The sequence below is a fragment of the Pistacia vera genome, unplaced genomic scaffold, assembly GCF_008641045.1.
Source record: "Pistacia vera cultivar Batoury unplaced genomic scaffold, PisVer_v2 Contig945, whole genome shotgun sequence".
Classification (NCBI taxonomy): domain Eukaryota; kingdom Viridiplantae; phylum Streptophyta; class Magnoliopsida; order Sapindales; family Anacardiaceae; genus Pistacia; species Pistacia vera.
Genome location: NW_022196829.1, coordinates 91503 through 116937, shown reverse-complemented (window position 1 = coordinate 116937; position 25435 = coordinate 91503). Strand labels below are relative to the sequence as shown.

At 36.2% G+C, this 25435-nt stretch overlaps 1 protein-coding gene across 1 annotated transcript; it reads left to right on the top strand.

Annotated features, from left to right (window-relative positions):
- The first annotated feature begins 20948 nt into the window (after positions 1-20948).
- On the top strand, positions 20949-22372 carry LOC116120786. The gene is made up of 3 exons (XM_031406755.1): positions 20949-21465; positions 21583-21729; positions 21970-22372. Exons 1-3 carry the CDS (start codon positions 21216-21218, stop codon positions 22236-22238), a joined length of 666 nt encoding a protein of 221 aa, XP_031262615.1. The 5' UTR covers positions 20949-21215; the 3' UTR covers positions 22239-22372.
- The last annotated feature ends 3063 nt before the right edge of the window (positions 22373-25435 follow it).

The following is a 25435-nucleotide window of genomic DNA, read 5'->3' as shown; positions in this document are numbered from 1 at the left end:
GAGGAAGAAATGAAGGAAGGAGAAGGCAAATTACTTGAAAAATCCAAAGTTATAATTAAACCTAGATTGACCTACCGATTCCTCTAGGCTCGGGGAATCAATTTTAGTTAAGGCTATGCACCAACACATTTATTTTACGCTTAGTATTATGCTAAGGGTGTATGTTATGACTATAACATACTAAATAAGATGAAACTGGTGAGACACACAAAATAAAAACCTCAATAAAGTATATTAAGTCAAATCAATAAAAGCCTTCCATCACCATGGGTTTAATCAAACCACTATTCGTTAGAACCTTCTTTGCCAAAGCAAAATGCATTTGAGAAATTAGCTAAAACACTCTAGTCACAAAAAATTTTAAAAGTTAATAAAATACCCCCAGCCACCCAAGACAAACGCCGACCATGACTCACCACTGTCGACCATTGACGTCTGCACGACCGGTAGGATCTAGTCAGTAGTGCATCGGTAGGGCCTTCTTCAGCCATGGATATGTGATCCATGGCCGTTTCACGACTAGATCTGGCTTTTCTATGGCCGTTTCATGGCCAAAGATGTGGTCGTGAAAAGGTTATATCTTTGACCATTTTTTGGCCATAGATTTGTGATCCGTGGCCATTTCTGGCTTTGTTGGCGCAAGACCTGCCATATACAGCCAGTCGTGTGCCATTCCATCAACTAGCGGCGACGGTTGGCGTTGGTGGCTGGTTGGTTGGCTGTCGATAGTGGCTTGGTGATACGTTTACAAGTCCTAAAACACTTGTAAACATGAGTGGACAAGGAATTACAAGTCCTAAAAAACTTGTTAATTCGGTTGAATCAAAGAATTGCATTCCAAGTCCTAAAACACTTGGATTGTGGAGTGTGGAAAGCATTGGAGGAGATTCGGCCCAAGCAAGTCCCAAGGGGAGAGAGAGCTCAAGCACTTCGGCCCAAACCATTCCAAGCCCAAGCCCAACAAAGGAAGCTCAAGTCCACCAAGAGAAAAGCCCAAGTGTTGAAGTAAGCCCATTCGGCCCATTTCTCATTCCAAAGGGGAAAGTCCACTTGAACCCTTATTGGATCCAATTGCAAGATCTTCAAGGCCCAATCTCTTGCACCCTTATTAGTAGACTTGATTAGGATCATTGATCAAGTTTTGGGCTAATAAAGTGAGTTTTTTCAACTAATAGGGTGGTTGAAGACATGAACCCTAGAATTAGGGAATCATGTCCCTTTTTGCATTAAATGGGTATGGCCTTAAATTTGAATGGAAGGCTTGTAATTTTTGTGTAATATTTATTAATTTTCATTTTCTTGTAATGTATTTGTTGATTACTCTTTTAACCTTGTAATTGCCTATATAAAGGCAACTATTCTCCTTGTAAAGTTAGTTCATGAAAATTATCAAAAACTTGGTTTAACCATTGAGAGAACTTTGTGTTCTTATTGAGATTTCTTTATCCAAGTCTTGGCAAGGAGATTTGGTGGTGAATCGATTCAAGTTGGTGGAGAATTCCTTTATGCTTGAAGTGTTCATTCTTGTCTTAACCTAAAATTTACAAGTAAGTGCAACATTGCTTCCATTTGTGTTTGGCCGAATTTGAGCTTGAGTTTAGGGCATATTTTGTGTTGTTTGTTGTTGAAAATTGGTTGGATTTGGATCACTTGGGGTGGATGGGGGTGATTTTGCTATAAATTAAAGTTTTATATGGTTGGGGTGTTTTAGCAAAATTTCAAATATAGGGGGTTAAAAGAAATGATTCAAAAAATAATAATAAAAAAATACTATTATATTAATATTTAAAAAGGGGGACAATTTACTAATCTATATAACCCATCCATTTATCTTCTTAACCAAACATATTATTCACCAATTTATTTGAATCAACCAAACACATTTTCTAAACATTCTCAATAATCTTCAAGATGATCTTTCTTTTCGTTAATATAATATACCCCTACAATAAAATATTATATGATCCAAATGCCCCCTGTGAGATTACCAAAATACCATTTCATCTTAAAACACGAAAATGCCCTTTCATAATGAATGATGAAAATACCCCTCTCACGAATTTTATTCTTAATCCGTCTTCTATGTGTGCGACCCGAAAGCTCTTCATCATATCGGCAATGAATAGCATCACGATTGACAATCAATCAGTCGTCCCACTAGACACAAACCAAGATTGGCCTCTGGCCAAGCATCATGACCACATGATAAATTCAGAGTGAAACTGTTGCCTATCAACGATATGGTTACCATTCAATCCAATCCTTTCATCATCTATTATCTCATCAAGGCCGAGGTATAGAAGTAGTGTCAACCTCGGATATCCTTGATATCTCGATATTTGGTTATTGGACCAACAACCAAAATAAATTGGATTGAACAACAACTTAACCCCATCGTGGCCATAGATTTAATATGGGAAGCCAATAGCATCGCTCAATAACAATACTCCTGAAAATTTCCTAGGGTTGTGATTTTTAATCCCCACATTATTTCCAATACCCCTCATTCTTAAATTTTTTCAAATTTTGTTAGGTTTAACCTTAAATAAAATTACTAAAGAGAACATTATTTGCATTTTATTCTCATAATCATTTTTATGTCTATTAAGAATTTACTTTAAAATAATTGTAATTTTATTCTCATCTTATTTGCATTTGTGAAATATAATTATTCGATTGAATTATCAAAAATTATGATTCTTTTTGTATCAAAACAAAAATAAATAAATAAATAAATAAGATCAATTATAAGGTTCAAATATTGTTTGAATTTTTCAAATAATTTTATGGAAGTATAAAATATAATATGGGAAAAAAGGGTGTAAGGAAAAAGAGAAGAACTTTTCAAATTTAAAAGGGTGTTTTTGGTATTAAATTAGGTTTACAAAGAAATTTTAAACATAAATGTAGTGTCTTTGGTAACGGAAGATACTAATAAGGGTGCGTTTGGTTTGGGGTTATCCCTCATTACTGAGGTAATGTCATCTTATATTACTTAGATTACCATGTTTGGTTGTCGAATAATATAAGATTCTGATAATCTTCAAAAACCAATAGTAATTAATGTTAGTTTTATAGGTGGTAATTTAAATACCTCCATTTTCTTAGGTGCTTTGAGATTACTTGGTAATCTTTTTTGCTTTCAATTTTACCTTTTATTATTAAAATTTTAGGACACTAATACCCTTATTTTGAAATTAATTTACATAAACCTGTCATTACAATTGTACCCCTAATTAATTAAGTTTTAAGACATTAATGCCCTTATATTTAAAACAAATTTCAACCCACCCAATGCCATCATCACCGGATTGGCTATTAACGGTTAGATCGATGCACGGCCAGCCAAATCTGACCAGTCATGTGACTTTCCAGCCACAACCGCCAGCAGTTAACAATGGTGGCCAATGGCCAGCAGTGGCTTGGGGTGGGTGAGGATGATTTTGTTAGAAATTAAACTTTTATATGGCTGGACTGTTTTAGCAGAATCTCAAATGTAGGGGATTAAAAAAATAATTCAAAAAAATAATATTATATTAATATTTAATCAGGAGGGTAATTTAGTAATATATAATATATACCCACTCGTTTATTCCTTGCAACCAAACATATTAATATAACATACCTACTAATTTATTCCAACTTAACCAAATACATTTCCTTAAATATTCTCAATAATTTTCAAGGTAATCTATCTTTTTATTAATATAACATTCCTTGAACCAAATGCATCCTAAATTGTATGGAGGTTAAAAATCATTTTCCCATTTTTTATTAACAATTTTGACTTAGCTTTACAATTAGTAAGCTTTGCCAGCCCTAGTATTAAAAACTCAGGCTTACTATTTATTATGGCACCTTGGGCAAGCATTGAATATTGTGCTAAATCAAATAATTCGACATAGAATTATTAACAATTTAATTAAAAAAAAAAATTCAAGTGATTTACGTCAAGCTAAAAGTTACAAATAGAAAGATGAGAGTAAAGGTGAAAGATTTTAAAACAGTTTCCTAAAATTTCAAAATTCAAGTCTATGATATTAGATTGCTAGATGTTTAAAGTTTTAAAAACTTGTTAAAGATTTTGATAATTTGCGTATATGTTTTAAATTTTTTTAAATTTGATAATAGAGTTTAAAAAGAGTTTTAGTGGGCTTGAGTAACAGCTCTCTAATTTTTAACTTACACAAATGATATTACTTTTGGGCCAGGTTTATATATTTATACAGCACGCCTTAAGGCCCAAGCTTTATTTTCAGTTCATAGTCTATCCCTTTAACAATGTCCTGTAAATGTTAGTGAAAAAGTTCTCTGATGATCAAAAATTGAGCGGAGGAAATGAATTATTTTGTTATTATTATTTGTAGAGTAAAGTATAATTCAATTAGATTGGAGAAAAATCATACACTTTATAATCATAATGAGTTTAGTTAAATATTTTTAAAACTAGCTTATTTAATTGTAATATAAAGTCTCATTTATTTATTAGATTTAAGTAAAATGGGCTTGTTCAATCCTTTTACTCAACTATGTTGTAACAAAAATGTTATAGAATATAGCAATGATGCAAGGACATTGTAAAAAAATTTATGCAAATTGTTGATGCTTAATTTTGACACCAATAACTCGCACGTGCAAAGTGTTAAGCTATTCTTAGAAATTACGCGTGAATGATTGTGATAATCAAATGCAAAGACTAAATAATAAATGAGAGATGGTTTTTAAAGTGGTTCAGATGCTTAAAGCTAATCCTACATCCACTGCTATTTTATATATGAGAGATTATAAGAGGTCGCATATAGCGAACAGAGATACAATAACTGAATATTCATATAGAATATCAAGTCAGTCTCTTTCTCACAAGTTATATTTGCTCTAAAAGTTAAAAATTACAACCAGAATGCATTTTTTTATAAGAATCCTGAAAATGAGAGGGGTAGTCCTCTATTTATAGTAGAGGAATTTAAGATAATGATTACAAATCCGTAAGTGGGTAGGTATCATGCAAGTCCTTCTTTACATCCCATTGGTTGATAACTTAGGAACTATCCTCAAATTACCTGGGGCTTGGGCAGGTGTGCGGCTCACATTTACTCATAGACAAAACCTGAATCTGCCAAGTTAGTGACAGCCATACTTTTTCTGTCTTGGAGCGACATGGCAACTTCTGTATGGCACAAACCCTTCCTAAACTCTAATTAGTGCTTTCTGATGTAAGCCTATGCCAACCCTGGCTTTTTAGGCATAACAAAAGCTCCCCAATTTTAAAGGGTCAAGGATTGAATCTTGAAAACTTTATGATTATGCCACAACCTAACTGGTTACGAGGAGAATTTTCCCAAACTAATAGTTGAGGACAGTCACATTGCTATAAATGACATAAGGCTAATAAATTTACACGACCAACGAACTAAGTAGCGATCGCAACATAGATTTCTAAAAGTTACACAAGCGGCTTGAGGTGACCGTTCCAAAAGGTTCACGACCCATGTCGGATCCTGCTTAGTGCTAAAAAAATGTGTTTTGAACTCTATTTGCCATTTGTGACCTGAAAATACTCAAGGTATTTTGATGTCGAAAACTGAGAATCACTTCGCTTCAAGTTTGACACGAGGAGAAGAGTGTTTGATTCGAACGATCTCTTCAAATGTTATCCGTTGTGCTTGACAGTTGTTTTGGTCAATAAAATAAGCTTTATCTGACAGACGTGCCTCTACACAATAAGTGTTAGTCATGAGCATTAAATGCAAGCGATGTTGAAACTACATTCCCTTTTGAAGCCTTAAATGCAGATGAGGGCTCATTTAATGTGGAAGAGATAATCACATCGACGTTTGGCAATTTCAATGAAGGGAATCGCCGGTTGATCTCCACGAAGAGTTAAGCTTACTCTTCTTATAGATTGATGACATGTGATCACAATAAACGACTGTTAATTAACGCGTCCCACCCAAATGTCGCTTATAAAAGAAAACCAAGAGTTGTCTTCCTCCCTATAAAACCCTATGTCCATTTCAAGTTTTTCATAGAACTTAAACTTTCAGAGTGAAAAATAGCATTTTTACAGTCAAATGATTAGTTCATCCTCTTCTCGCTACGACAGAACATCTATTCCTTTTCTGTTTTTCATCCTTTTCAACAGGTAAAGAAAATTCTTTTCCTTTTCTCTTTTTCATTTCTGTTAAAAAACTTAGTTTTTATGGTACTAGTGGGTGTAAACGTCTGGTAGACTTAGACAGCAAACATCCTTGGGTAGTGTTTAAAAAGAACCACTCTTAAGAGTTGAAACCTAGGGCGTAAATCTTTAGAAAATCACCCTTAAGATTTTTTAGGATTTTAGCGACTATGGAAGAGAAACCAAGGTTCTTTTACTCTTCTGATTCGTCGTACGAGGCAATGTAAATGGAGACTAAGTCTTCTTTACATGTTGCACATTTTCAGACTCTACAAGCAATGGACAACTCTGAGGTGAGGACAGCCAGAGAGGGAGACTCACAACCACCGAGCACCTCAGTAGGTCCAAGGCAGGTGGTACGAATAACAATCACAAAAAATGAAATCCAAAAAGCAATAGACCAATACGCGATCAACATAAACGTCTTCCAACACAGATCGCACACTACTTAAGACCCTCATGAGGGAATGGCTACGATCTCAAAAGCAATCTTCAAATGTGGAGTAAGGATACTCCTCCACCCCTACATTAGGTCAATCCTCGATCACTTTTAGGTTGCACCATTCCAGTTAACGCCAAATGCATATATGATAGTAGTCGCTATGTATATCACGTTTAGCAAACACAACCTTTGCGAGCCGACAGTAGTGGAACTCGACTGTGCTTATTATCTAAAGAAGAGTAAAGATAAGGATTCATACTACCTTTCCAAGTGATCTATGATCAAAGGAGGGATATTTGGCTACCCCAGCAACGTCAAGGCTTACGAAACCAAGTATTTCTTCTTTGAGTATGATGGAGTTTGTAAATTTAAGGAGCCGAGTAGGTTTTCCATTTAATTTCTAGACTACTTGTCTTTTATCTTTAACTCTTCCTTAATAAATAAGGCTAATGAATTTTTTTCTTTCTTGTAGAAAACAAAATGACCAGATTGTTCGTGCTAGCTGATTTTAGTCGCATCGAAGCATTTGGTCAATTGTCCAACCAAAGTCGTGACATGAAGTTGCTCATGACTACCCCAATCTGCGAAAGTACAATTTTTTTCAGCCTCGAGGCGTCTTTAGAAGCTCCAACTTGTAAGTATTTCTTATGAAGAAAAACCCTAAGTTTTTACTAACAAAAGAAGATTTCCTTTGCTAATGCATTTTCATGTAATGCAGTGACTATGCCACCAAAGGCCCTGAAGACATCAAAGAAACCCAACCAAACTAGCTGGAGTGACATCCAGCGATATCTCAATGACGGGGATACGAATTGGTGCCAAAAGGCAACCCCCCCCCCCCCCCCCCCCCCAAAAGAGATGTGAGGGGAGCTCCCCAGTCCGCGGTAGCTCGCACTTCGAAGAAGAAGACCGTGGGCCAGAAGACTAACAAAAGAAAACAAATACTTATCGAAGAAGAAACTAAGTCCAAATAAGAAGGCTTTGGGGTATTGCCAGATAGGCTTCAGCCTTATCAAGTCTTCTCTACGGGGGCACCCTTAAGGGATGTTCCCGGGACTTTAGCTACCCCCAAGAGTTCACAAAGGGAAAAAGGACTGACCACAACTACTTAAGGAGAAACAGACGAACAAGGTCGAAGGGGGGTCTACCCCTACAGGGTTAGACTCGTCCGTGCTAGATCTATTAGGGCAACTACCGGACCATTTACGGCCAGTGGATTACACCCTCTTAGAATGTCAACTTGCCACAACCTTTGAAAGGTTTGTGGCTTCTGAACCACATCGACCTGGTGACCACCGCCCTTCAAATGCAAAGTCAGGTAAAATGACTTGTTCTCTTCTAAAATTTTTCCTTGCAAGTAAATCTCTTAGTTTTTTAAGATCTAAAAAAACTAACTTTTTATTCCTTTTCCATGCTGTCTTTGCTCTCCCTGAATGTGGCACAACAGAAGATGGTGATCAATTTCGCTAGCAAATTCCATGAATTGAAGGAGGAAATTGCTAAACTAAAACAAGATTGCACAGCTTTAGATGCAGAAACTAAGGCTTCTCACATTTAGGTGAATGTGTACTTAACAGAAAGGAATTCTTCTCTACGAGCAACTGACTTTCAAAAGATCAAGCTGGAGAAGAAACACAATGATAACAAGGAGCTCCAACAATAGTGGTGAGGCTCACCAAAGAGTTAGGCCTAAGAGAAAAGGAGCTACAAGCGAGCTCAAAGGATTAAAAAACAGCAGAAAATGCTCGAGCTGATTTATGGGAGAACTCAAAAAGTAGATGAGGGCGTTGCAGACAGAGAGCTAGCTCAGGGGCGCGTCACTTTGCTAACCGAGCAGATGATGTGATAGAACCTTGAGCTTGAGAGGAATGTTGCTTACTGGGCAATACAAGCTATTTATAGCTTGTGGCCGAGAAATCTGGACATGGATATCTCTGACCTCCCTGATAAGTATCAAGCCACCTTTGTTTTTATGCTCGAGGTCAAAGAGCGAGAGGAACAAGAGCTTTCCCCGAAGAACGATCAGCCAAAACCAGACATCCCTGAAGGTCGAGCAATTGACCCAAAGGTCAACAATCAACCAAACGACTAAGAGGTCGTGGCTAGGGACCCTGGAAATAAAGACCAGTGATCGCTCTCTTCTCTACTTAAATAACCTTTTTTGCTTGTCTTTTTTTTGATGTAGGTCCTTGCCATCCCTTATACATATTTATGAAATATATTAAAAGGAATTTTGACCAATTGTGATAGTATTTATATAACTTAAGCCCTTCATAAAACAAATATAGCATATCTGATCATTCGAACTTGTAAAATATTATAAATAACAAGAGTGTTAAAAACTTGAGATTACGACACAAGTGTTCCTTTGAAGAGAATTGGAACAATCTTATTCATGAAATTTACAACAACGAAAACTTTAGAAGTAAAAAAAAAATGATCAAGTTATAAGCAAGTTCGAAATTAGTGATAATAAGGGCGAAGATGCTCAACATTACAAGCTCGCGGCACTTTAGAACCATTAAGCCTCTTAAGGTGATACATTCTAGGTCGTATTACCTTAGCGAAGTGATATAGGCCTTCCCAGTTAGGTTCCAATACCCCTGCACTTGGTTCTCTTATATCGAGAATGACTTCTTTCAAAATCAGGTCACTAACTTGGAAGTCTATTCTCCTAACTTTAGAGTCAAAGAATCTTTTTGCCCACTATTGATAGGAAGCTATCCTTAACCAAACTTTGTCGCGGTGTTCTTCAACTAAGTCCAGACTTGAACGTAAAAGTGTTTCATTGTCTACTTTATTATAAAATTCTCTCCAAAGTGAACCAGTCCCTACTTCTACTGGAACCATTACCTCGCAGCCATATGCTAGGGAGAAGGGTATTTCTGAAGTAAAGGTTCTCGGAGTTATTCTATATGCCCATAGAGCTTATGGGAGATCATCGTCCCAATTGCCCTTGGTCGTGCCAAGCTTGGCCTTCAATGTGTGCTTGATAGTCTTATTGACAGCTGTAACCTGACCATTAGCTTGTGATCTTGCTATTGAGGCAAATTTCTTATGAATCCCTAGCTCTTCTCAAAGCTGCTTGAATTCCTCATTGTCTAATTGCTTCTCATTATCAAAGATGAGCGTATGAGGAATCTCATAGTGGTAAACTATATTCTTGAAGACAAAGTCTTTAAGCTTCTTTGTAGAGGCCAAAGGCTTTGCTTTGACCCACTTAGTGAAATAATCCATTGCGACCACTGCATACTTGATGCCCTCTTTACCGATTGGCATGGTTCCAATGAGATCAATTCCCCCACATAGAGAATGGCCAAGGACTGATCATTGTCGTTAACTGGTGGGAAGGAGCTAACGGGATATTCATGAATCTCTAGCACTTATCACACTTCTTCACAAAGTTGAAAGCATCTTCATGAAGTAAGAGCCAATAATATCCCTAACGGATAATTTTTTTGGTGAGAGATCGTATAGTAGTGTGATTACCACAAATCCCTTCATGTATCTCTCTCATAATGTAGTCTGCTTCATCAACTGTTACACATCGGAGGAAATGAGTGCTAAACCCTCACTTATACAACCGATCTCCGATGAGAATGTAACAAGTTGTTCGAGTTCACAAGAGTCTTGCTTCATTCTTACTATCGGGCAAAATTCCATCTCAGAGATACTGAACAATCAGAGTCATCCAGAAAATAGATTCGGTTGTAGTTACGGCTTGCTCAGGTGAGTTGATGTTGGGAACCTCAATGTATTGAACTGGAATACTGTCCAGAGCATCAGAATTCAGCAATTAGGCTATCTTTGCCAAAGCATCCGTGATAGAGTTACTATCTCTCGAGATTTGCTTGATCGTACAACATTTGAAGGGCTCGAGTGCAACCTTGGCTTTCTTCAAATAACTGATCATATTCTCATCTTTAGGTTGATACTCTCCCAAAATCTGGTTGACAACCAATTAGGAGTAGCTATTAATGTTGATCATATCTAACCCCATTTCTCTTGCTAGTCGCAAACCAACAAATAGCACCTCATATTCAGTCTCATTATTTGTAACTTTGAACCCAAATCTAAGGATTCCATAAATGCGAGTCTCTTCGGGACTGATAAGTAAAAGGCCAATTCCAACTCTTTTCTTGTTCGAAGACCCATCAACCTAGAGGCTCCAGGTTGACAAGTTTCAAACAATTTCTTGGACAACTTCGCTGGATGGCTGTTCGAATTCCCGATCTAGCTGATGAGAGAACTCTGAAATAAAATCAACAACAGTCTGCCCTTTGATTGCTATCTTCGGTATGTAATACAGATCAAACTGACTTAGTTCCATAGCTACTTAAGTAACTTACGCGAAGCCTCCGGCTTCTGAAAAACTTGTCTGAATAGGTAGCTAGTTAATACATGGATGGTGTGAGTATGAAAATAAGGTCGCAGCTTCCTGGAAGCGATCAGCAAGGAAAAAGCTAATCATTCCATCTCTGGATACCGTGTCTTAGTGTCCAGCAGTTGTTTGCTCGTATAATATACTATCAACTGAATTATGCCTTCTTCTCGAATGAGAGTTGTGCTGACTGCATGCTGAGAAACGAACAGGTAAAGAAATAAGATTTCATTGAGAAGTGGCATGGATGAGAGAGGTGGCTTTCTGAGATGCTCTTTTATACTTTGGAAGGCTTGCTCACACTCTAAAGTTCATTCAAACCTCTTGTTAGATCTAATTATATTAAAGAACGGCAAACATCGATTTGTCGTTTTTGATATGAAGTGACTGAGAGCTATTATCCTCCTATTCAAGCTCTAAACTTGCTTTCGATTGGTGAGACTCTTCATATCTAAAAGAGCTTGGATCTTTTCTAGGTTGACCTCAATTCCCTAATGGTTAACCATATACCCTAGGAATTTCCTTGAGGATACTCTGAATGAACACTTAAGAGGATTAAGTTTCATTCTATATATCCGGAGTATGTCGAACATCTCTGTGAGATTGGCTATGTGATTTGAAGTGACATACGACTTAACTAGGATGTCATTGAATAGACTTCCATTGATTTCTCGATCCGTTCAGAAAACATACGGTTAACCAAACGCTCATAGGATGCTCCAGCATTTTTCAGACCAAAAGGCATGACTTTATAACAATACAGTCCTCAATCTGTAATAAACGAGGTATGCTCCTCGTGGGGTGCATACATTAGGAACTGATTATACCCCGAGTAGCATCCATAAAGCTTAATAGATTGTACCCAGAAGTGGCATCAACAAGCTAATTGATTCTCGGTAAAGGGAAACTATCCTTCAAACAGGCTTTGTTGAGATCGGTGAAATAAATACAAGTTCGTCATTTGCCATTGGTTTTCTTCACCAAAACAGGATTGGTGACCCAACTCGGGTAATGAGCCTCCTGAATGAACCTGGTTGAGAGGAGCTTATCCATCTCACTGTCGATGTTAAGTACATGAAAAATTACATTCAAGCTGATCCCGACCATGTTAGCATAGGTCTATGCAAAAACATCAATATTCTATTTCAGGAAACTCCTAGATCTGTAGCAAGCTGGGGGCTAAGATTACTTCCGATTCTTAACACACGGTTCAGCTCACTCTGGTTGACTGATACCTCAGATAGAGTCTCAACAGGCTCATTGTGGGAATACTGCTACTAAACTCGAGGATTTGTACTATCTTCCACTAGTCCTGGCTGTGGTTCGATCCTACTGATCACCATAGTCTACTCGAGGATGCCCAATGGATTTCCTTTCCCTTTGCATGCCATATACATTGCTCTTACGTAGCAATTGCGAAATTCATGTTGAGACCCCTTGACTTCCCCACACCCTGTCGAAGTGAAAAATTTCATCTTCAGATGATAGATGGAGGTAACAGCTTTGAAGTTATGTCATCCCAATATACCATTGAAAGCGAGCAGACAGTCTACTACCAAAAATTCTGTCATCTTAATCACTTCGTAGGCCTCACCCAAAGTGACAGGGAGTGCAATTGTTTCCTTAAAACCATAGAAGGGGATAAAGGCAAGCTTCAGATCTACCTCGTCCAATTGTATTTTCTCGAATGCTCGCTGAAATAAGATATTCATGACACTATCATTATCCACCAACATCCTGTGGACTTCGCACTAACCTATTTCAGGCGTGATAACGAGTGCATCCTTATAAGGGTGAAGCAATCGTACTGCGTCTTTCTCTGAGAAGGCAATCTCCTCCTCTCTGCACACCTTAGAAGGTCGCAACGCCGCCCTCATCACGCTTACTTGGTCATGACAAGCTTCTCAGGCGTAATTCTTCTAACCACCCCAAGAATTTCCCGTAAGATGTGATCCTCCAAATATGATCTCGACAAGGTGGAGATCCTTTCGACCATGGTGTTTCTTCCCTTGGTCCCATTGATCCTTCTCTGAGTGGGAGTTGGACTATCAACAAACTCTTTGAAGTGTCCCTTGTTAATGAGGTCTTCAATCGCCCATTAAAAGCTCAGCACTCATCGGTATGGTACCCATTATTCCAATGATAACTGTAATATTTCTTGTTGTTTCTCGTTGAAATGGGATTATTCATGGGCACTGGCTCTCCGAGTAGATTAACTTCTTTTGATATATGCAGAATAGCTGATACCGATGCATTCAACGGAGTAACCTAATTCGTATCGTGATCGTGATGAGAGGCCTAGGCATAAGACTTCTTGGGCTTAAATCGCTGCTTCTTTCCCTTTCACTGATCGTTATTAGCCTATTTACGATCAGGCTTTCTACTACCCTCCCTCCAATTTTCCTCCCTCTGACTAAGAGCTCTAGTCAAAGGAAAGAGGTCGTGGCAATTCAAGGTAGCCACTGAATTCTCAATCCTGATATATTTCTCAATGAGGTTGTAGAAGCAGGTGAGGGAAATATCATCCTCAGATTACAACTTTTTCCACAGGTCGATTTGCAAGCAGACTCTCGCAATAATAAGAGTCCAAACTGACTCTTAAGGTGTATTAACCACCTTATGCAGCTGTTAATATAGGACTGGAGGGACTCATTCTTTTCTTGATGTATGTTGCTCAGATAGCTCAACAACATTGAAACTTCCTGTTAGACTAGAAGTGTCTTAGAAATAACAATCTCATCTGCTGCCATGAATTAATAGATCCTAGCGAAAGCGATCTAAACCAGTGCTTGGTGTGGGTAGTCAAAGTCATTATCAATGACATTTTGCCAAGTTGGAAACTTGGTGAAACTCCATGAGATCGTTAAACTCATAGAGATGATCCTGTAGATTAGAATTCTCATCAAATGCTCGCATGTCCGACATTCTAAATCTTGATGAGAGAGGAGCAATCAACATTGCTGGAGAAAAGGGAGATGCCTCAATGACCTACCCTTGCTTATTTTGCTGAGCTCTAATTTGATCCAAAGCTCGCTGTAACTCTTCAATGTGAGAAAGCGAAGCTATCTAGGGATCACTTTCTGCAACGTGAGTTCGCCCGTCATGATTGTGGTTGAGGAAAGATCGCAAGTTAAACTCTTCCTCGCCTCAGCCGAATCTTTCAGCATACCTTGACACACATTGGTTGGAGCCATGCAAAGGCAATAAACGGCCAGAGGAGCTATCCCGACCTCTACGATGGTCAGAACTGACCTGCGAATAGCGGGCATTTCCCTCGCTATGATGGTCAGAAGCATCACGCTGGCGATAATGGGAATCTCCTTGCCTTGCATTCTTGTAGGGGTGCCCATTCGATGTGGCGTGGGACAGCTTATGATGTGACATACTGCCAAGTCACAAAGCCATAGGTATTCTACCTGCTTCATGACCGATATTCACTGGTCCTTTGAAGCCTTTTGGCCCATTATCTGCCACTTGCTTTCCTTTATCTTTACGCACTGTAGTGAGAGCGATATGGGCTTTTGCCCATTTATGCACTTTAGCATGACCTACAGGTGTCTTCAACGATGGCACCGCTTTATCGGAATTGGGCGGTTGATCTTATCCAAATGATCTAGCATTTGGCTGACCGTTTAGAAAGTATTATTGAATCTCTCTAGGTAATTCATCACAGCTAGGTTGAGTTGTGAGCTCGAGGGAATATCCAGCATAGTACCCTGGGGAATTGGAGGTAGTTTAGGAGAAATACCATCCTATACCTAGGGGATCTCCTCGTTACTGGTGCTAGCTCGCTCGACTTCAAGACCACGAGCCATTTAATCGGGAGTAAACCTGAATGATCAGAGATTCCTGATGAAGAGCAAATACTAAATCAGGCTCTCCTTCTAACATCAAATTGTTGATGCTTGATTTTAACACCAACGGCTCACACATGCAAAGTGCTAAGTTGTTCTAAGAAATTACACGTGAATGATTATGATTATCGAATGCAAAGACTAAATAATAAATGAGAGAGAGTTTTTAAAGTGCTTCGGATGCTTAAAGTGAATCCTATATCCACTGCCATTTTATATATGAGAGATTAAAAGAGGTCACATACAGCGAACAGTGAACAGTGAACATAGGTACAATAACTAAATATTCAGATATAATATCAAGTCAATCCCTTTCTCACAAGCTATCTTTGCTCTGAAAGTTAAAGATTACAATCAAAATGCAGTTTTTTTTATTAGAATCCCGAAAATGAAAGGGGGGTCCTCTATTTATAGTTGAGGAATTTAAGGTAATGATTACAAATCTACAAGTAGATAGGTGTCGTGCAAGTCCTTCCTTGCGTCCGATTGGCTAATAACTTAGAAACTATCCTCAAATTACTTGGGGCTTGGATAGGTGTGCGACTCTCATTCACTCGTAGACAAAACTTGAATTTGCCAAGTTGGTGATAGCCATACTTTTCTATCTTGGGGCGATGTGGTAGCTTCGATGGTGCAAAGCCTTCCTAAACTCTGATTGGTGCTTACTGATGTAAGCTTACGTCAGCCTTGACTTTTTAGGTATAACACAAATGTTTATTTTGTATAACCACTACCTTTTTCCTAAAATTCATTTTATCTTAGTAATTGGTCAATGTTAACCCTTATAAACTATTTATCTTGTTCATGTAGAAGCATGGAATCATGTGGAGCTAGAGCAATGGGCCTCAATCAATTACATCTCTCTATTAATGATATGCTTCTGGTCCATCATAATCGTTACATGTTAAACCACATGAGATTATTGTTATATACTATTAACAAAAACTTATACTTCTTGGAGAAAATTAGATGCAATTTTGTTTGTTTTTTTATCGAACCTTAGCTTTGAGTTTAGCATTTTTTATTGGTTTTGAAAATAATTTTGGGACCACAACCAAAATGGGAAAAAATAATTTCCCTAGACCACTTGGGGATTTCAAGACACTTGTGGTCCTCATGACAGCATAATAGATAGAAATAAAATATCTTAGTTGATAAGGAAAAAACCGCAACTTGCGCAAAACTAAATCAAACATCAACTGTTAGCGCAGTAAAAAGGTGTGCACACAATCGCAATAAAATGTGAATTAATTTCTAGCATGCATATGTATAACATAGTTGTGCAAGCATACATCTATTGTGCATAACATGAAAAGAAATGAAAAAGGCGAAAGCCTGAAATAGCTGTGCACACACACAAAAACATACAATGTAAAAATGCATAAGTCTGATAAAATTGTGCAAGCACACAACAACTGTGCACACATAGTAACATAAGTTTGACAAAATATTCAACAATCTCCCCCTTTGTCAAACTTATGAACAAAGCAATAAATTGATCACAAGATCAATACAAACTTGTCTCATATAAACAACCAATCATCATGTAAGCAAACAATCAAAGACAAGAACAAAATCAATCAACAAAGGCAACACAGAAACAATATTAGCCACACAATTATAAACTAAAGAAAATATGAAACTGAAAACATCAAATAGTTCAACAAGTAATCAAGCTAAAATAAGCTCCTCCTTACTTGGGGATCAACTAAAGCGACTAGTTCATATGAGCAACATAACTAAAAAACAAGTTCAGCAAAAAAAAATGAATAAATAAGCGACCAGTAAAAACTCAAATAAGCCCCCCCTTAGAATATCATATCAGCATCTTCAACTCAAGTAGTTGCACCAGCAAAAAAAAAAAAAAATAGTAGCAAACCTTACTCCCCCTTTTTGTTCATAGAGGCATGTGAACTTTCTGCCACCGTGCGACATCGGATAATGTGGCTGATGCATTCATTATCATGACATTTTGAAACTCTTTTTCCATAACAAAGGGTAGCAGCCATAGGAGAAGAAGGGGAATGAACAACAAGAAGAAAAAGAAAAAAGACACAAAAACACATAAAAAGAAGTAACAGAGAAATGCTCTCTCTAATCCCAAGCCTCAAGTCCAATTAGAAGAATTTTTCTGATCATTGGAAAAATTCATCCTTTGTACCCCCAACACCACACAAAGAAATAATATATCGGTAGGCATAGTACTTATTCACTTTCCCGGCCGAACCACTTTAAAAACATCTAGTGTATCCATCGTCTATTAGAAGGCACGTCACCACCTTGAGCACCGCCGCATGCGACACGGGTCCCTTACACTAATTTTCAGGAATCACACACCTATCTTACTCAGTTCTCCTAGGAGTCAACCAAGTATCTCTAGTTGGCGCTTGTTTTCTCCACGATTTAGTCTATATAGAAATTTGCATCAACAATCAACAAATGCATTTACTGAACAGTATGTTAATAACTGGGTTGAAGTTAAATTTCATTTAAGAAGTCTCTCTTTTGAATTACAAATCGTTTGGCTATGCCTTACAAATGCTATGCATGCATAAGTAGTAAATGTGAAGACATGACTATGTTTGTTTAGATTTTTAAACACTATCTTATCCAATCCAATAAAATAATTACTTTTCTATTCAACTCAATCTTATTCTATTCAACTCAAAACATTTAACAATTACATTTCTCAATAAAGTTTATAATTTAACAAAAATACTCTCACCCACCCAACTATTGCCGGCAGCTAGCCACCACCCACAAACGGTGGTCGGAAGTCGCTAGAATGGTACATGACTAGCTAGATCTAGCCAGTTGTATGTCGATATGACTGTTTTCGACAAGATCCACTATAGATGTAATCGGAAACAGTCAGATCTATAGCTAAAGATCTGTCCATTGATGGTCAGATCTGACCATTGACAATGACCATATCTTAATAGTAGTTGATGGTCAAATGATGGTCATCTGGTCGTCATATCTTTGGATGGATAGAGGTATTTTTGTTAATTTATAAATTTTTATTAAAAAAATAATTATTAAATATTTTAAATAGTATAGGATGGGATTTTGAATAGAATAATCAACATTAAAACAAACGTGCATTGCACTATGAAAAGTATACCAAACATAGGGCTAGCTTTTCTTCTTTTCATAAAAAGGCGAGCCAATTAATATTCGATTACTATCTTTACATAAGGGAAATTTCGTTGCAACTTTTATAAGGAGTTGCTTTAATTAAAAAAACCCATAATTTCATGTAACTTTTCCGAGTAATCCAAACTGGGCCGCATTCGAAAGTTAAGAGTGTGGGAAGTTTGTCAATGAAAGCATGCGTGCCAGCTCAGCAAAAGTTTTTTCTAGCCAGTGCGGCGGAGCGCAGAAAGCTTAAGGCTCCGTTTGGTTCACAATTTTGTGTTTTTGGGAAAAGTTTTTTGAAAAAAGTTAAAAAAAAAAAGTTGAATTGGGCGGGTATTACGATGTAGGATTTACAAATTGTAAAATACCCCTTATGTTTGTTTTTTTACAAAACACCCCTTATAATAAAACATTAAAAGTTAACAAAAACACCCCCAATCCACCCTCAAATACGGACAGCCGACCACCACCGCTAGAGGGTGGCCGGAGTCGCCGTAACAAAAACATTAAAAATATTTAGGGGTATTTAATTGAATTAACAAATTTAGGGGGTTTAAAAAATGTTGAATAAAGTTGAATAATATTGTGAGTTTTTGGGTATTTTACTGTTTAACTTTTTTGGGAATACTAAAAGTAGTATTCCCAAAATCCAACCAAACGAAGCCCTGAATTTTTGGGTATTTTACTGTTTAACTTTTTTGGGAATACTAAAAGTAGTATTCCCAAAATCTAACCAAACAAAGCCTAAATGATGGTATCCAATGTTTTTTCTTCGGCAGTATTAATACCAATAATTACAACCGCAAATTTTGTATGGAAAATGGTACGCTCATCATTTTTAAAAACTTTTTTCTCATCATCTTATCATAATAATTTATAAGTGATCAGTTTATAATAAATTTCATCTAAATCTCATTTAATAAATTATCTTAATCAATTACAAACTAACACATCGAGATTATAAAACAAGATTATGGGTATAATATTACTAATTTTTTATACAAATTTTCTCTCACAAACTTATTTAATAAAATATAATTTACTGATTTTAAATTTAAAATAAATTTTTACTCAATCATCTTTTATCATTTTATCATACAAGTTTATATGATCAAAATTTGTATAAAATGGTTATGAATGTAGTATTACTCTTCTAATACTATCCAATAAAAAAGCAATAATGCTATCCATACTCATGGAACTTACTAACCACATTACTCACATTTGTTAAAATTACATATGGTATCCGTATTATACTTATAGTACCCTTACTATGCTTTATATTTACAAAGGTGAGTAAGAGAATGAGTAGGGGAGTGAGTAAGTCTAGCATTACTCATAAAAAAAAGTCATCCACTTTCTTTAAACTCTTTAAAACTGCAATCAAATATCATCAATATCAAAATGGTTTTAGATATTTTATTCGAAACTTTAAAAGTTACCATCCATATCTACTTAACTTATTGAGATTTTTTTGAAATTTCATAAAATTTATTTATAGAAATTTCATGAAATTTCAATATTTAGACAGTTCGTAAGCATTTTCAAGTAAGCTCTTATGGATTTTCTTGGTGGATAATTAAGCAATTTCATCCTAAGGTCCCAAAGGAAGAAAGTTTAATGAATATTTTGTAGTTAATAAAGTCGAATGGATAAAGTTAAGGATGCCTTTCTTGGTATAATAAAGTATCATAAATCTTATCCCACCAATTTTTTCTTTTAATTTTTTATTTGTACCGATGAAGACTCAGGTAACCGAGCAGCCCTATTCTGGCCAGAATAGATATGGCCGTTGACGGGCAAGTCCATGACTGTTAACGACCAAATCTCGCCTAGATCTGATTGTTAATGGCTAGGGATCTGGCTGTTAACGGCCAATTCCATCGATCTAGTCTGATATGGCCTTTTTGGGCCATCAATATAGCCAGAAACGGCTATATCGAAGCCTCCCGAAGCCTCTCACAGAAACTTGTTCTTTTTTAGGGACTCCGGTGACTTTTCGACGACGGTCCATGGTGGTTGGCCGCTGTCGACGGTGGTGGCTGGTTGGCAGTGGTGGTGGTGGCTGAGTGACAGTGGTGGTCTGTAAATTGTTTTAAATATAAAAACATTATTGTCCAAAATTTTAGTTAAATAAGGGTAAAATTGAAATATGATATTAATATAAATTTATTTTAAAATGAGGGTATTATTATCCAAAACTTTTATTAATAAGGGATAAAATTATAACAAAAAAAGATAATCTTAGTAGTCTTAGAATACCTAAAAAAATAGAGGTAAATATTACTAATAGTAACTACTATTGGTATTTGAAAATTACCAGAATCTTATATTATTTAACAATCAAACGTGATAATCAAGTAATATAAAATTACATTACTCCAATAATACGATATTTTCGCCAACCAAACGCCTCCTTTAAGTTAATAAAGTTATAAAGTTAAGGATGTCTTTCTTGGTATAAGTAAATATCATACATCTTATCCCACCAATTTTTTCTTTTAATTTTTTATTTGTATCGATGAAGACTCATCTAACCGGGCAGCCTATATAGTTAACCGAGCAGCCCTATGGATAAACACTGAATATTTTTCTCATACCACTCTTGTCAGTTGAGAATATTACCCCGACAGTAACTTAGTAATTGTCTTACCTTTTTATTAATTTATTGTTTAACTCTCTCACCCTGATCCCCACTCATATGAATAAAAAGGTCTTGATTTTTAACATTTATTTGTTTTACATAAATTTTAATTTTTCCATATTGAATTTGCCCCCTTTGATATTAAATTCTAGGTTGGTCCTTGGATGTACCTATGATTAAGTGCATATTTTTTTTTTTTTAATTAAAAAAAATTTCTCGTACCATTGAGGTTCAAAACTCTCCAATTAAGAAGTTAAACGAGATTGAGAAAAATTCTTGGCTATGCAGTGATTATTTATTAATGAATCTAATGACATTTATTTTCGTTATTTCAACTTACTCAGGTAAAAACTACGGAAAGGTTAATACCAAAATATGTGTGGCTCTTTATTGGGCTGCATTAAAAGGTGACTGGGCAACTGCCGAAGTTTTGTTAGGACAAGATCGATCACTGTTGTGTGGCAGGATCACAAAGAATGGCGAAACTATTCTTCATATTGCAGCAGGAGCAAAACAGATTGGATTTGCAGAGAAGTTGCCAGAATTGATAGAACCTCAAGACCTTACTCTTAAAGACAGAAATGGAAATTCGGCCTCTTGTTTTGCAGTGGCAGCTGGAGCTATCCAAATTGCTGAAAATATGTTGGAAAAGAATGAAAAACTGTTGGCAACTCGGGGGACAAGATGTGACTCCAATCTATCTAGCTGCGATATTTGGTTACAGGGACATGACATTATATTTATATAGGAAGGCCAAATTCAACGGCGTTATTTTATCCAGGGACGACAAGGGTTCTCTATTTTTTGGTTGTCTGAGTACAGGACTATACGGTAAGAGTACGTTCAAATGGTAGATTTGTGTTAATTAGAAAGTGCAGTTCATAATTGTCCTAACTGTATGAAGAAAGTTTTCCACTGTTGTTCTTAGAATTTTGGTGAATTTCTCAGATCTCGCAATGGAGTTGCTAAAGGATATTCCAAAGTTAGCTATGGCTCGTGACAAAAATCAAGATACGGCCTTGCATATTTTGGCTCGACAGCCTTCATCATTTGCCGGCAGAAAAGGAGGACTATCGAAGCCGCTTATCACCTCAAGTTAGTTTCTCCATATATATTTACTTGGTGTATGTAACCTTCTAATGATTATACTCAACTTCTATATATAATATTTAGCGAATTCGAGTCCAACCAAAAAAACAAGTGATTATACTATATCTGCTGCCTTTTTTTTCCAAATTAAGATCATATTTATTACTGTTGAAACTATTAAAAAACAAAATTTTACAATTTCCTAACATATGAAAGTTTGGCTAAAATTTATATTTTCATTCTTAGTCCCAGGAACGAAGTTCAATCACAACACGGATTCGATATCAACTCAAGCTCTTGAATTAGTACGACGTCTTTGGGACAAATTATTAGAACAAGGTGACTTGGAGCACACAGACCTAAAATTTGTGCTCAACGCAGCTAGATTCGGAAACTCTGAATTCTTGAACGAGCTCATTCGCCGTTACCCAAATTTGATTCATGAAATTGATGAGAATAATCATAGCATTTTCACATTGCAGTTATGCATCGTCATGCTAATATATTCAATCTAATATTTGAGATAGGTTTCACTAAGGATGTAATGGCGACTTTGGAAGATAATGATGGCAAAAATATATTGCATTTAGCTGCAAAACTTCCGCATCCGAATCGAGTCAATATTGTATCAGGTGCAGCTCTGCAAATGCAAAGAGAATTATTATGGTTTAAGGTAATAAATATTTTTTTCCTGAATCAAGTCTTTAAGGAATATTGAAAAAATAAACATTTTAATTATTGTTTCACGTTAATGTTTATTTGTAGGAGGTTGGAAGCTGGTGCAACCTTCATTTAGAGAAAAGAAAAATAAAAATGGCCAAAAACCTCAAGAATTATTCACCTAGGAGCATAAAGAGTTATTAAGCAATGGAGAATCATGGATGAAGAATACAGCAAGCTCTTGTATCCTTGTTGCAACCATCATCGTAACTGTCATTTTTGCAACGGTATTTAGTGTACCAAGTGGCAATGATAATAATCGAGGAATACCTATTAGTCTAAGAGATACTTTATTTCAGGTTTTCGTGATATCAGATGCAATAGCATTATCTTCATCTTCCTTCTTGATACTAGTCTTTTTGTCTATCCTTAGCTCGCAAAATACAAAAGACGATTTTCTCATATCCTTACCATTTAAGTTGATTCTTGGGTTCTCATCTCTCTTTATTTCAATAATAACCATGATGATAGCTTTTATCACAACCATCTTCTTAGATTATCAGGATAGATTAAATTGGGTCACCATACATATAGTTCTACTAGCATCTGTGCCAACCACCATTTTTGTTCTGCTACGTTGTCCCCTTTTAAGAGAAATATCATATTCAACATACCGTTCAAGGTTTCTATTCAAGTCAAGTACTACTATACTTTAATTTGCTAGAATTATCGAAGTTGGTTGTATTGTAACATGTAAATTGATGTTAATTAAGCCTTTCAAATCAGTTATGTACCATATGCATATTCCTCTTATTTGCGCATAATTTCCTGGTAATCTAGTATATTTCTATTAATTATTATGGAAGATTCAAAGATGTTCAATGGGTTTTTAGAGTAGAAATTATTGGATCCAAAGTATTTGGTTTTAGATAAAACTGAGAGAAAACAGAGAGAATGCTCTGAAAATTAGATTGATTGTATTGCTAGAATGATTTTTGGATCCCAAATTACCAAAAATTTATTTTTATATTTATTAAGTCCAAGATCAAATTAATTTGTGCCGTTTCATCATTTATTTAGTCCACTCTTTACCTCATCAACAAACTCTCTCCTCTTATGCTGATGAGCTTAATCTCCTCTCTGTTTTTATGGCGCATTACCTTATTGACCACTAAATAGCGTCGTATTTGTGTGTGTTTATATATATATATATCTGTGTGTGTGTGTGTGTGTGTAAATTGTTAAAGTGAATTATTGATTAAAATTAATTATTTTTCAAGAACGAAATAATATTTTACAATAAATTTCATAGTGAATTTTATATTCACAAATTTTTACTTTTATTTCTTATGAGAAATGGTTATATTTACAGGATATAATCTAGAGAACAGATTTTTATCCTCTATCAAATTGATTAGTATCCCCCATTGTTAAATATTTTTTTTCTTTTTTTTTTTTTAACAATTTTAACTTTAGTGAAGATTACTAGAAATAGTTGTTAAGAAATATGGGTTATTTTGTTTTATTGCTTCTTAAGGGTAGATCTGTCTTTTTATTATTTCCTTTGTTTAGCCTATATATATATCTTTGTATTTATGTTAAATCATACTTTTTTTTGTATTCAATTGCATTGTGCAATATCAATGAAACCCTAGCCTCCTCCTTTTTTTATTATTTCTTTGGATTGTTTAACATGGTATCAGAGCAAAGTGTCATGGGACGAAATTTAATCTTAAACACAGCTTACGCGGATCTAACTTTAATTTTTGGAGAGGGTATTCGTTCAGTTTTTGTTTCGTTGGTATTCATTCAATTTATGCAATCTGGTATTTCGTTTTCCTTTCTTTTGCATTCTGGTTTTCTTTGTTTTGTGAATATGACTACTGAAAGAAACGATTTACTTCAGTCTGTGAGTGTGAGGTTAGATGACAAGAATTATTCATATTGGAGTTATGTGATGAGAAATTTTCTTAAGGGTAAAAAGATGTGGGGATATGTTAGTGGAACTTCTGTGAAACCTAAGAATATTGATGAGGGTTATGCTGCTTTGATAGATACCTGGGAAGCAAACAATGCAAAAATTATTACTTGGATTAACAATTCTGTTCAGCATTCTATAGGTACACAGTTGGTGAAGTATGAGACAGCAAAGGAGATTTAGGATCATCTGCAAAAGTTATCTACTCAGTCGAATTTTGCAAAGTAGTATCAATTGAAGAATGACATACGAGCTCTTCAGCAGAAGAATATGAGTGTTCATGAGTTTTATTCTGCTATGACAGATCTTTGGGATCAATTGGCTCTTACAGAATATGAAGAGTTAAAGGCATGTGGTGCCTATATTGCTCGTAGGGAGCAGCAACGGTTGGTACAGTTCTTAACGGCACTTTGTAGTGATTTTGAAGGATTTAGAGATTCAATTTTGCATCGTAGGTTCAATTTTACATCGTTCTCCACTTCCTTCTGTTGACTCAGTTGTCAGTGAGTTATTGGCTGAAGAAATACGTCTTAAGTCTCACTCTAAAAAGGGAATTCTTTCTGCTTCGACTTATAATCCTTCTGTGTTAGCAGTACCTTCGAAGCCAGTCTTTAATAATAAGCATAAGCCTTACATAAGGGTTGCCTTCGACGAGTGCAGTTTTTGTAAGCAAAAAGGTCATTGGAAGGCTTAGTGTCCTAAGTTGAGGCAGCAGAATCAATCGCAGCAGCAATCTCAAGCTTGGAAGCCTGGCAACCAGTCACAATCTAATGCTCATAGACCACCTCAGGGTTACAAACCACCACAATCTAATACTGCACCAGTAGTTTCATCAGGTCCTTCCACCGATCCTAGTACTCTAGTTGAGCAATTTTACAAGTTTCTCTCCTTACAGCCACAAGTTTTGTCTGCTTCTTCTTCCGTAGGTCAGTTCCCTCATAGTTCTTCAGGTATGTCACATTCTGTATGGGTTTTGGATTCTGGTGGTTCACATCATATGTCTCCAGATTGTTCATCTTTTGCTTTTGTGTCTCCTTCATCTTTTATTCCTATTATGACTGCTGATGGCACTCC

Bases quoted from the DNA above. Each gene is read 5' to 3' on its own strand.
- LOC116120786 (XM_031406755.1), top strand. From the start codon at position 21,216: ATGGAAATTCGGCCTCTTGTTTTGCAGTGGCAGCTGGAGCTATCCAAA. The intron at 21,466-21,582 runs GTAAGAGTACGT...TGAATTTCTCAG, and splicing joins TCTGAGTACAGGACTATACG to ATCTCGCAATGGAGTTGCTA. The intron at 21,730-21,969 runs GTTAGTTTCTCC...TTTCATTCTTAG, and splicing joins GAAGCCGCTTATCACCTCAA to TCCCAGGAACGAAGTTCAAT.